General features: G+C 30.9%; 1 protein-coding gene across 1 annotated transcript; it reads right to left on the reverse strand.

Annotated features, from left to right (window-relative positions):
• Nucleotides 1–507: 507 nt before the first annotated feature.
• On the reverse strand, nt 508–1,482 carry LOC129310131 (auxin-responsive protein SAUR76). The gene has a single exon (XM_054951996.1). The coding sequence runs from the start codon at nt 1,382–1,384 to the stop codon at nt 1,019–1,021; it is 366 nt and encodes a 121-aa protein (XP_054807971.1). The 5' UTR covers nt 1,385–1,482; the 3' UTR covers nt 508–1,018.
• Nucleotides 1,483–14,387: the final 12,905 nt, after the last annotated feature.

The raw sequence follows: 14,387 nt of genomic DNA on the forward strand, positions 1-14,387 counted from the left end.
ACCTCCTTTTTGGCCCCCTTAAATTGTGGTTGGGGTTTTCCAGACATTACTGAAATATAAGAATTTTTCAGTACCATATGTGGCTGAAAAACAATAGCAAATTCAGGAGGGCCAACAACCAAAGTTACTTTACTTACTTGACCACACCAACCTCTGAAGTTTCTGGTTTATTAGTAGTAAATGCCTCTCCACCAGAAAAGCTTGAGATGTTTGCTTTTGCCTTTTTTTAAATTCTTTTCTCCAATTCATGAACTTTGGAGTTAATTGTCTCTTCATTCCACCCTCAATGATTGATTTACTTGACAATACAAAGCCAGATGTCATTTCTATTATTTACACCTACTGGTTGGCCCATGTTACTTGTTTCATCCATTGCCAATAACTATAGGTGATGTAAGTATTGAGTCAATACAATAAGCTGAGGCTATGTGCTGTATCATTTAACACAAAGTCCCCTCAAGGGCCAGCTTTCGTTTAATACTAAGTACTATATAATGAGACAGTTCAGAACGAAATTGGGGTAATCCCCATAATACTTTTTTGTGTAATGAGCGAGACCCACATTGAGAATCTGGCAGAGTAAACTAGTCCCCAAAAGAAAACTGAAGCTTTAACTGCAAGGCTACTTGCGGTATTATTGCCATTTTAACATTCATCCGATAGGCACATGGGACGAACAGTATGATGTTAACCCTTTCAAAACAAATACGGATGAACAAGTGCAATCCCTTCCAATCGCTACCCATTTCCGGTACAACAATCCAGTACAGATTCTTCATCCTTCTGCTTCTCCTTCTTCTCCTTCTAGTTATTCTCATTCATTCATGCAAATGCCCAATGTCCTAAAACGATGATGTCATTTCTAAGAGAAATAATAAAACTATTGACAAATCTTTGAAAAACGAGAAATGTCCAGCATTCAAATCAAACATGACTTTGATTGTTACTGGTCAATATTACAGGGACGGATATGGGAGTATGTGTGCATTTATCTGCTTGATTGATGAGCATTGTTGAGCTAGCAATCGTAGAACTCGACGAGCTCATCCAAAGATTCGGGTTGCGGGTCGGCGTTCTCGAGCATCCAGAGCAAATGTTCGAAAAGGACGACCTCGCATGAGACGTTGATGGTGTCGTCGTCGGAGTCGCGGGACCTCTCCACTAGCTCTCGGAAGAGAGGGTGCTCGACGACGTCAGAGCTAACGAGGTATCGCCGTCGGGACTTGCCAACGTAGACGGGATGGTGGTCCGTCCTGTAGACAGAGGAGGATTCGTCGTCGGCGGCGACGGCGTTGATGCTGCTGGAGCGGCTCTGTTTGTTGCTGAATGAGTTCCATTTCTTGAGCACCGACTTGAGCTTCATCAACTTCCCGCCTTTTGCCATTTGAGATCAGAGAAAGCTACTGTGGTAGGAGCTTGAAGAAGCGCGGCCGCAGAGGAATGAAGGAAAGATAGAAACACAAAGTGCGACAGAGAGGGGGGGGGGGAGTATGGAGGGAGTAAGAAAAGCAGAGGAAGGTTCGAATTTAAAGGGGAGAGTTAGGGGCAAATTGGTCAGATCAAGTTCAGGAAACTCAAATGCAAAGATGCAGTTTGCAGATGAGGGCCAAACGATTTGTGGGGAATAGATAAATTTTTTACCGTATAAGATATAAATATCTTTCAAATTTTTAAGGACTATACTTTATTATTTATTTTCCTTACGAATATTGCATTTATCTTTTAAAATAATGAAATTTGTAAAAATGATTTTTTTGACCAGAAATGTGTAAAAATGATTAAAAATATAAAAATTTTATGAAGTCTAATAAATATATAAAATTACACTATTTATCACTCTTCGACGTCCTATATCTTTTAGTTAATGATATCTGATACCGTGTTAATTCTTAATTATTTCCCAGACAGATGTCATGAAAGATTAAGCGGCGAATCATGAATTAAGTTTTAAAAAAAATCTTAACCAAAACGATAAAAAAGTTAGATGCTCTGCCTTTTTTTTTTTTTAAGATACAAAGTTAAATGCTGTTCCAATCATATGGTGAATCCATGGAAAAAGATAATTTGTCAGCCACAGCCCACACACGTAGCATTGTCGAATGGGAACTAGTTGGTCCGCTTGAACATTATTCTATGTACTTCTACTTAGAAATTATGTTATATAAATTTATAATACAAACTAAAAATAGAAATATAATAAGTTGTATAGATATATATAATATAATAATTATTGTTCACCTGTTCTGTATTTATAGTATCTTATATTGTGTAACCCTTGGCCAAAAAAATATATATATATTGTGTCATAGACATTAAAAATTATGCAACCTATTATTCTTTCTTTGACTCCTTCAACTAATTAAAAGGGGCGTAAGTAATCATGACTGAGTTGACTTATAATTTTTGCATGATGTATAATTAAAAATATCAAAATTTGTTATTCATCGTGAGTGAAGGAGTTTTGAGCATGGAGGTAGAAATTAGTTTTTTTCAAGAGTTAAATTTTGTTTTTGGGAACTGGAATTGGGGGAGGCATAGAGAAGTTAGATCCGCAGACATTTGAGTATTTAGATTAGATAAATTAATCGAGAAAATATAAAGTAGTGAAAAAGTGTATTTAGTCCGAGTTTAGATAAATTATGTGTCAATCAAGAGATGAACATGATTTCAAGAGAGATGTCGTTTTAATTAGGGTTTAGAAGATAACTTGATAAGTAACGAAGACCATGATGATGAAAGAAATTAAAGAGATATGCCATTAAGAAAAAAGAGCAAAGAGATTAAGGGCAATATATAAGATGTGAATTATTGAATATATGGCAACATGAAAGAACATATTGTCGATGAGGGGTGCTGTTTGGTCACAATAGGAGAGGCATTGTCCATGTACACTGCCTTTTCACTTTACAGAGGCTCTCAGAACTTGAAGCCCCACACACGTGCATCCTTCAAACACAAAATCTATAAAAGGTATCAAAATCTTCACCAAAATCTAGCAATCATTACCACCATCCTTCATGCTTTCCAAGTCTACACCCAAGCTCCTCAGCAGCATATGTACATGTATTGAAATATAAATGACAATCGTTAGATTAAGGGAAAAAAAAAAAACGCTGCACAAATTGCATGTTGTGGTGCAATTCCTATTTAGCCGCTTGGTGGCTTAAAAGGAAGGAAATATAATGAATAACAATCAAGGTGTGGATGAAGGATAAATTATATATTTGTGAGGGAAAATGATAATTTAATTGGGAGATCATGAGTCATGATTTATGAGGTTTGTTGATGTAAAGTGTAATGATCCTCACATTTATTTTATGTACTATTAGGCTTTCTTATTCTTACTATAAATAGAGGGTAATTTAGTTTATTTGTTATATTTATTTAATTAGTTCATTCCATTTGCATCCTTCCTGGCAATCAAACAGTCCTTTAGAAACCAATAACAACAATGTATTCTAGTGGCCACGCGTCCTTTTAAGATTCAAACCATACTTTGACAAAGTGAATGTGTGTATTATAGATATTAAAACTGATTGTTTAAAAAAAGAAAGTTGGTAATGTGAGGAATAAATACTAAATTGGAAGAATGAAAGTAGGGTAGAGGGAATGAATGCGATGGTTAAATAAAGACAAAATTAGCAAAAGAGTATAGACAACAGGAATTAGAGAAAGAGGCTTGAATCTGTGTGAAATGGGATGGGTCATGAGTCATGCCGAGTCCTGACCCCCGAACTGTAAAGTAGTCAGGTCCTTGTCCATGAAACGCCCATCTCCAGACTACAGTACAGCCTAACGTGATCTTCCGCTATTTTAGGCAATCTTCATCTCAATTTTGTTTACATATCATTGTCAAAAATTTAACAATATCAAATTTAATTGAAAATAATTTATTTAGGTTATGTTTGATTATTAAAAATAAATGAAATAAAATGAATTAAAAAAATAAAAATTGAATGATTTAAAAAAATAGTAAACCACATTCATAAAAAAGAGAGGTAATTTAATTTATATGGTTGAGAATTATAATTTATAAAATTTTTAAAATGTGTAATAATTCTCATATTTATAATATATATTTAGGTATGAGTCCGAAAAAGAACATATGAGGGGAAGAATGAAAACTATTTAAAATTTAGGGACAAACACTAATTTTCACATTTTTACAAGTAAAATAAAATATTTTCTAAAATTTTTTAAAGGACCAATCAAATTGGGGGATGCTTGCCCTCTACATTCATCCATATATATATATATTAATAAATTTTATCATACTTATTATAAAAATAATAATAATTTATTTTATTTTTTTGTTAATTTTTTCAATCAATTTCATTCTAATAACTAAATGAAACCTTAAAGATTTATATATATATATATATATATTTACATGAATTCAAATTAAATATTTTATATTTAAGCTGCCATAATCTATTCCACCGTGACCAACACCTATTGGTGAATATATAATAAAATTTGGTTTTTATTTATTTTCATTATATATGTTCTCAAATACTGTTTTTAACAATATTCATGTAATTATATAATAAAATTTTCTGCATCTCCAATCTCTATGTAAATATATTATATGCGGTCGTTCTTATAAAATCTAAGGTTCTTTTAATTTAATATTTGACCAACTCAAAATAATTTTAGAATTCAAAATTATTAATAAAAATAAATTAAACAGGGGTGGTGAAGTAGTATAGTGCTGGTAATGGTAGTGTTCCATTATAATTTGGCATTGGTCAGTGAAAGCGACGTGCATGTGTAGCAGTGATTCATGCCCCCCCACACGTCCAACCCTTGCGCTATCTCATTTAAAAACAAAAAACAAATTTTTTAACTTCTTTGAGAAAATTAAATGACGAATTGCCGATGCATATGACAATAATATTATAGTTCTTGTTCTTATGTTATTTGTTAACAACAATATAATATTGATTATTGAGGTCAGTTGGTTGGACAGGAAACCGGCCTAGTGTTTTGTCTGGCCTCAGTGGTAAATAAAACTAACTGGAAACCAGTTCAAACATGCCAAGACTGCAGAAAATTGTTAACATCCATGGATCATGAATTGATCAGATCTTTTATTTCAAAAATTTTAAATAATGTTTCTAAGTTATATTTTATACACATATCAATGCATTGTTCTTTGAGAAAACTAGTTGAAAACATGCATGAAATATGTACATATATTATCAAAATGTAATAATTATATACATGATATAAAAAATACATCTTATAGTTATTTTCTTTTTTGCTTTTAAATTGTGAAAAAATTTCTTAATTTTTTAAATTATATTTTTAAAGACCAATAATGGCATTTTTGCTAAATTGAAGAGAAGACAACCGGTCCTTTTCTTGCTCTAATTTCTATACAATAATAAAATGATATTTAATAATGAAAAATGAAAAAATAATTTAAACTTATTTTATAAATTTAATCTTGTAAAATAATATTTTTATAAAATACTATCTCAACTCTCAAGTGTTATATTTAATAGGAAGAATTTCAATTAAAATCCATGGCAGAGACTTAATTACTTATGAATCCAAAAAAAATTTAAAATTTTAATTTAGTCTAAAAAAAAAAGTCAAAAAAATTTTAACAGTAAAAAAATCAAAATACCTTTCACTTGTTATGTAAAATTATTAATTATTAATTTTTTTAATTTATTTGTTAAAATTTTTTTGGACCCATAATAATTCAGTCTATACTGTGGTCCTTAATTGAAATTTTTCTTATTTAATATATAAAAATATATTAAATTAACCACATCCAGTTTAATTTTTAAAATCATGAGAACGAGGGGACAGACACGTGCCATCAGGGGGGCAAAGCCATGTGACCAACACATGCCCTCTCCCCTTACCCAATCAGCATATATCCCAAGTAGATCCTTCCCTGTCAATTGTCATCCTAGTCATTTATTTAATACACTCAAAATTTAGCCAAAAATAGATCCCATTCTTTGCACAGCATCTCAAGTTATCAGTCTCCATACCTTCAGCGTCAAGTGTGTGTCTTGGAACACATTGGAATAGCTTTATATACCTTAAAAACTGTAAAACCTCGTTTTTAACGAATTTCAAAAGATCAATATCCATTTATCAATTTGATATGCTGAGAATGGATTACAAGGGACGAGAGAATGGACTAACATTATTCCATTAAACAAGAAAAGTATAGCTGACATTTGTATGTACAATAACACACACGAGAAGCAACCGAAATCTGGTTTAGCATACAATGCTACAACTTGTATCTTATGAAGATGTTTGAAGCATGCAGTTTTGGTCCTAATAATTAGTTTCTGATTGGAACTCAATTTATTTAAACTTATATACATATACAAACGCGCACACATATATGTACAAATTACAAAGAATCCAAAGTGATCATGGATGTCGACGATCTGACATGCCATATGTACAATGATGTCTGATTCATGAAACGATCAAATACTGTTTGATTCCCCATAATGTGGTTACATCAACCCACTGCATACAAGTAATGCCCGAAAGGTGAAGCACATGGGAAGAAAGGATATCAATCCAACAATGATCCTACCCATTCATTTGCGTCCTTAATCCAACAATCAATCGATTTAAGGTTTTTAAAATTTTATCCTGTCTTGAATTATATGCTCTATTCCTTGTACGCAGCGACATCTCATTCACCCTATCCATTCCTCGTTTTGTTTTCTTCCACGAGTTACCACTTGTCTCTCTCTACAAAATACAATACTGTCTCACTTATTCTCATTCCCTTCATTTTCCTTTCTTTTTTTCGTACCTCCAAATTATATTATATTATTTTTTTTAAAACAAGTAAAACTCCTCCTTGATCCGGCTCTCACTCTGTGCACCTGGTTAATATATTATATCTATTTTACAATAAGAAACAATGATAATATTCAGTAATTGTGTGATCGATGTTTAACTAACTGACGTCACGAAGAAACTTTAGAACGAACGTGCTCGCACGTATTAGTTGTATATATTTTGAGAAGCCTGTCATGAGTTCATGGTTTATACGATTAATTATAGGGTCGTGCTTACATTTTTTTGGATTGCAAGACAAACAGCCGACACAATATATAATTCAGCCGTGAGCAAATGATATCTTAATTAATTTATTGTGAGCCACACTAATCACCGATCATCACTTTGATTGTCATCAGAAAAAGACAAGATTGTCTTCGGCGATTATTAAGCTTAGCTCTTTTTTGGGTATATACACAACGTTACTCTCAGCATACTCCGGTCAATGTGAATTATATTATATTTTTAATGAATTAATTGATTGTCTCCTACATAGTGTATCAATTAGAAAATATTATTATTAATTACATTTCTAATTAAGAATATTTTATTTTGGAAAAACATTATTATTAATTCATTACATCTTGAAATATAAAAAATGCATTATATTTTTTGACATGATACTTTGAAAAAATTATCTTATGATATTGAACATAGAGGATACTTATTCAATCTCATTTATAAGTCACTTTTAATATTTTTATCATAATTAAAAAAATTAAAAATTTCAATAATTCTTTGCAAAAATTAAAGAAATTGTACTTAACAAAAAGTTTCCTACCTTTCTACATCAACATTAATTAACTATGGGTGAAAGAAAAAATTATAATAAGTAATTAATGTTATGCCTTGTAAAAAGGACCAAAAAATATTTTTTTTTTCAAAATGCCTTATAAATAGAGCAGGAGCATAATGTTTGGTCGAACATGTCCCTTGGAATAGTAAAGGTCAGAGAAAAAATAAAGCATTTTTGTATTAAGAAATTATGGATGCCACTCATGTTTGTTCTTCAGTTGTCTCCACAAAGAGTTCATCTAATAGTGTCTATGAAGATCGAAGAGGATGAAGTTCGTGGTTTATATTTTAAAAAAAAAACTATTCTTTTTTTTAAATTATAAGATTACGTTAAAAACGAAAAAATGCGAGATATGTGATACATTATGATGATAACTGGCAACAAGCTTTTTACTTTTTTGGGTAAAAAATTGACAACAAGTTTTAGTTGGTGATATGTACGGGTTTCTCATCATCAGTATCCTTGTTTGTCATATTTTCTTTTTATATTTTATCCCATTCAACAACTATGCAATTTCTTTTTCTTTCTATCTCATACCAACTGTATAAATTTCAGGATGATTTTAACTTTAAACGTTACAAAAACCTTATCAATCTTTATGGAACATGTCCCATTCAACTCTTATCCATAATTCCAGAGTTTAAAGCAAGCATTATTTATTATTTTATGTATAATGCAATTTTCTTAATTAATTTTATATTATATATTTTTAAAAAAATATTTTAAATGAGTTACATTCTAAAATCCTAGTAATATAATGGTATGTCTTAAGGTTTAAAAAGATATGTATAAATTATTAAATTGTTTGTCAACAATGTCCACATATGAACTACGGAGTTCAAAGCTACATTCTTATGATATATGAGTCTCGTCATCACTAGCAAGATCAATTAACTTATGTTGACTTGTATATTTATTAGTAACAAAAATTGTAAATAGAGCATTTAAAAAAATATTTTAAGTTTCAAAAGTCAGACTCCACTTCACCTATTCCAAATTCTAAGTTTTTTGGGTGGCTGGGGGGCGTTAAAAGGTCAGGATTAAATCTATCTATTTCCAAATTCTTCAGGTTTTAAGAGAGATTACACCAGGCATATTTAAAAATAAAAAATAAAAAAGAAACTAAACATATGAAAATAGGATTAAAAAAATCAATATTGGACTGGCCCAAGAAGAAAGTGCTAAGGCCTTTAAACAAATGAAACTGGCCTGTCTGTTTCACGTAGGCCCAACTCTCAATCGATAACTATGGTCCAGCAAGTACAGCACTCAGTCTGCATTGATCATGAAGCCCCGTATTTTCTTTTCTTTTTTTTCTTTCAGTGAGATCCAATAGATGTTTTCTTACTTCTGTTGATGCTGATATTGAACCTACCTGTTATAAAGAAGCTGTAAAGGATAGTAAATGGGTTGTTGCCATGAAGGCTGAACTTCAAGCTTTAGAGGATAACAAAACCTAGGAAATTGTGAAATTGCCTCAGGGAAAGAAGCCCACAGGCCATAGATGGGGTTTTAAAGTCAAACATAAAACTAATGGTAGTATCGAACAATATAAGGTTATGTTGGTAGCTAAAAGATACAACCAAAAAAAGAGGGTAACCCTTTCCTTGATAGTAAAAATGATTATTGTTAAGGCTATTTTGACCTTAGCTACTAATTATAATTGGACTTTAAACCAAATGAATGTTTATAATGCATTCTTGCAAGTTGACTTGGTTGAGGAAGTCTACATGACTATCCCTCAGAGTCTTCACAGTAAGGGGGAGCATATTGTTGTAAGCTTAACAAATTTTTATATGGTTTGAAGCAAGCTTCATGCTAATAAAATTTTAAATTGACTCAAGCCTTAAAATTTGGAGATTTCAATCAAAGCATGCATGATTACTCTTTATTTGTTAAGCATTTTAATGATGGTGATGTGTGATTCTTGTTTATGTGGATGATCGTTTGATCACTGGTAGTTCTGAATAGGGTATTAAGATAACTAAAGATTTTCTACATAGTAAATTCAAGATAAAAGATCTTGGTTTGCCAAAATATTTTCTGGGAATTGAAATAGAAAGGGGATATAATAATGAATCAAAGAAAATATATGCTGGATTTGTTGTTTGAAACAGGGATGAGTGGTTACAAACCTATAGTAGTTCCAATGGCACAAAATTTAAGACTTACAGCCTATGAAGAAGGAAGAAATAAGAAGGAAGAATTATTCAAACATCTAGGCGAATATAGGAGACTTATTGATAAGTTAATCTATTTAACAATGACCCGTCCTAATATTTCCTTTTCTATGCAGAATTTGACACATGGCTGCTACAAAAAATGTGTTGAGATACTTGAAGTGGAATCTAGGCCTAGGAATTCTCCTAAGTTCCAAACCTAGTTCAGATTTGAGGTGTCCATGTGACTCAAATTGGACTTCGTGCCACACAACTAGAAGATTAGTTTCTGGCTACTTGTTAAAGATAGGAGACTCTTTAATCTCCTAAAAAACAAAGAAATAAGGGACTGTGTCAAAGTCATCAGTTGAAGTTTAGTATAAGGCCCTTAGTTTGTTGTATCTAAGATAATGTGGGTCTTAAGGTTGTTAAAAGAATGAGGTCAGCATAATTTAACACCTGTGTGGGTTTATTGTGACAATAGAGCAACAATTCATATAGCAAATAATCCTGTGTTTCATGAGAGGACTGAGCACATAGAGATTGATTGTTAGAGAGAAATTACAAGAAAAAATGATTTCCTTGCATCATGTTAAGTTTGCATATTAAGAAGCAGATGTGCTCACAAAGGCTTTAGGAAGAAAATCACATGATAAATTTCTTAACAAGTTGAGAACAATAGATTTACATAACATCAACCTGAGAAGGGGTGTTAAGAATATATGATGTATTTTTTATATTATGTTGTTTTAGTCTAGTTGGGTATTTTAGTATTTTATTTAGGTTGTATATTCTATAAATACTTGTGTAAATACCCCTTCCTAATTAATACAAAAGCGTATTATTCAATTTACTAAAAGGTTGCATTCACTTCTATGAATCTGCAGATTCATAAAGCCGTTTTGGAAATTTTGATAAGACTCTTCCTATCCTTTTTATAAGAGAATTTTTAAAGGGTTCTGGTTTTGTATTTATAAAAGGAAACGACCTCTAATCTGGAGTAATTTATTAAAATCCTCTTTATATAGTCTCATTAAAAAACAGTTCTTATCAACAAGATCAATAATTAAAAGTCACCATATAATTATTAGATGAGAGTATTTTGTAAAAGAAATTTACATTTGTAACATATTTATTAATCCAATTAATTTTCAGGACTCCTCTCGTGAGAGGGTTGAAATTAGTATGACGGCGGAATTAAGTATAATCAGTCAGGGTAATATTATTGGCTCAAAAAATAGGATAATGTTATAAATTACTTCAATTTTATTACAATTTTGTTACTTTAACTACTTTTTTAAGAGTAACATGCATGGTTGAAAGAGACTTAAATTTTTGAGAAAAATTAATCAGTTGATCCTTATAATTTTGATTCAATTATAACTCAATTCTTAAACTTTAACTCATTATAACTCAATCCTTATCATTTTAGCTTGATTGTAACTCAATTTTGAACTTTGCCTCATATAATTTAGTTCATGTAGTTTTAACAACTTAAATTTTGGTCTCTATATTTTAAAAAATAAAATTATAAAAATAAAAAATATTTTAAACTTTTAATATTTATAATATTTATAAATATTACAAGGGTTTAGTAGTTTAAAATATTAGTAATAAATTTTAAAATATTTTTACTCTTTATAATTTTATTTTTAAAATATTGAGACCAATATTTAAGTGATTGAAACTATAGGAACTAAATTATAAGAGGTCAAATTTAAGAATTGAGTTACAATTAAATCAAAACTTTAAAAATTGAGTTATAATGAGTTAAAGTGTAAATATTTAGTTATAATTGAGTTAAAATTATGAAAATTAAATGATTAATTTTTTTTAAGTTTTATGATTAGACAGATTATCGTCTCTCGTAATCTGATTTCTTCCACACCTAGAAACCTACCTCAAATAAAAAGCGGTGGCATCATATCGAATGCTAAAGCTCAAAAGAAAAAAGGGTAAAACTATTTGTCTAATACCATGACAAAAGAGAAACTAATATGAACTTATACTTTCTTGATGCGTTTTCCGGCAACAACTGGTCTTTTTTTTTTCGGTAATTGGCGGCAGATCAATCTAATATTTATAACTCCCAAAAATATCATTCAAACACAAGGTATTTTTTTTTTAAAAAAATAAAATAGAAGAAAATAAAAGAAAAGAACCCTTGAAGCGTGGTGCAATGTATTCGTAAATCAATGAATGAATGATCATTGGCTTGAAGGAGGCAAATTACCTACGGTATCTCACGTGTTTCCATGCTCCTGCGCATCGCCAGACACGTGACAAAGTATATTCATTTTTATTTCTTTATTATTTAACCATCACTCTCCATCAACTTTTCAGTTGAAAAGTCATTTTCATGATTTTATCCTTCTATTCTGTATTTCAACAAAATAAAAAAAGGCTACAAAATACAAAATAAAATTAGTCATAAAATTTGTACGGTTACAAGAGGACTTATGGATTAAATACACAGGGAATCCTGAAGAAGGGTACCTGTTCTTGTTTATCCTGGGGAGAGGATAACTGGGAGGAATCAGAATCAGTGTCACAGCCTAATCAACATGACCATGAATTTATGCTCACAACATAGGGGGCCCACTTCCTAGTGATGCATCCGCACATAAGATCAAATCATATCCAAACCCAAAAAAGCCACATGCAGCCCAAATTCATTTCCATCTTCTCCTCCCATTGTTATGCCCTCTCAAATGGACTTATCCCCACAAGTCATCCCATCCAAATAAATTAAAAAAAAAAAATAAGGGAAGAGATTCTCCCACTGTGAGTGTCTCAAAAGTAGGGCTACACAAATACTAGACTGGACTGGGTTGGATACCAACTTGAAATCTAGTCTGAATGGAGACCAAGTTAGAATTTTCAATCCAAGGACTGGTCTAGTCTTGTTAGACACGAGACCTGGACCAGGTTGGACTTGGTCCATCGAGTTACCGGACCAGTCCAGTTTCTTGAATCCAACTTTCTAAAAAAAAAACATTTATATCTCCTTTCCTATTCACTTGCACCAATATCATAGGCTTATTATCGATTGAGTTTCAAAGTTAGCACTGTTTAATTGCAAATAGTCCTTGTTATGAAATTAATTATGTTCTTTCAGTTTTTTAGAGTATAAATAATCATCTTTTTCGCGTATTATATAAAATACAAAAAAGGTGTCATACTATTCAATACCTGTAAATGTTATTGCTGCTTTTTTTTATTCTTGCAAGTGTCAAAGAGCTAGTTAGATATTTGTTTTAATTATAAATGTAAGATTTTCATTTTTTTTGTCTCCTATATTTTTTTTGTTCAAATTACCCTATAATTAAATTTTCATGCGACATGGAGAAATAGAGAAATGACAAATGAGGCTCTCAGAGTTCAAAGACCGAGTCCAAGGCATACGCATGAGGGTACTTTTACTGAGCTTAGCTGTGTAAGATTATTTTTTATAAATAATATAATTATTTAATATTTAATATTAAAAAAATAACCTGGACCAAGCCAAACAAATTGATCCAAAAGAGTAATCTTTAGTCTGATCTGATCCGTTCAGCCCAATCTTTTGTTTGGGTTGAATTTTTTAAGACCGGGTTACGTCGGGTCGAACCAAAACAGATCGGGTTTAGAATTTTTTTGCACAGTCCTGTTAGTCAAAAGGACGAAGCACAAAACAGACCGGGAATTTACGGCACCGTTTTTGTTACTTTATTGACCGTCCCTCATCAACTAGTCCGGGATTGAGAATTTTAAAGCTGGATTTCCATTTTAATTGGCCCTCCTTGATACCTTAAAAAGCTGGCTGTCATCATATACGGTTGCTCTTAATTACACGTCCCACTGAATCCATTCGAATTTCATTTCACAACTCTCCCTTTTCCGAATTTTTCTGACGGGAATCAAATCTCCCCAATTTTATCAAAAATCATTAACAATGTATTCAAATTTATCTGAAAAGAAATAGAATAAGACGTGGAACATACATGACCCGACGCCTCCACTTTGCTGCAAAAGCAATTCCCGCCGTCGGCGTCCGCATGATGAGCACGGAATGCTCATCATCTCGAGGTTTGATTTCATCACCATGTAATCTCTGCCTTCCGTGTTAAATTTCTTTTCTTAATTTTTTTAATATTATATTATTGATATTAAATGTGGATTGTCTTTTGGGTTTCAATTGATAAAATCTGAACTGTTTAAATTTAAAAAATTTTATTTTTATTTTATATTTATTAAAATAAAAATTATAATGTTTTTAATAAATTTATTTATAATTAATATGGTTAGTACAGATTTAATTTAGACTCTCTAATTTAATATTAAATTTTTTTATACTTTTATAAATTGATTATTCATATATATACTAAAGTACAAATATAATTTGGATAATTTAATTTAATATTAAATTTTTTTATAATGTTTATAAATTAACTATGTAAATATAGCCTGAATAGCATAGATTCAATATTAAGATTCTAATTTTTTTAATAATTTTTTATTTTAGTAAATATAATATTAAAAATATTAAATAATAAATTTAAAATTAACGGTAGAAACTAACTGAGGATTTAAGCCCTTGAAGTGATAAGCACTAATGCTCATGG

This window comes from Prosopis cineraria, unplaced genomic scaffold (assembly GCF_029017545.1).
Source record: "Prosopis cineraria cultivar Desert tree isolate PC_DT_omini unplaced genomic scaffold, ASM2901754v1 PC4, whole genome shotgun sequence".
Taxonomy (NCBI): Eukaryota; Viridiplantae; Streptophyta; class Magnoliopsida; order Fabales; family Fabaceae; genus Prosopis; species Prosopis cineraria.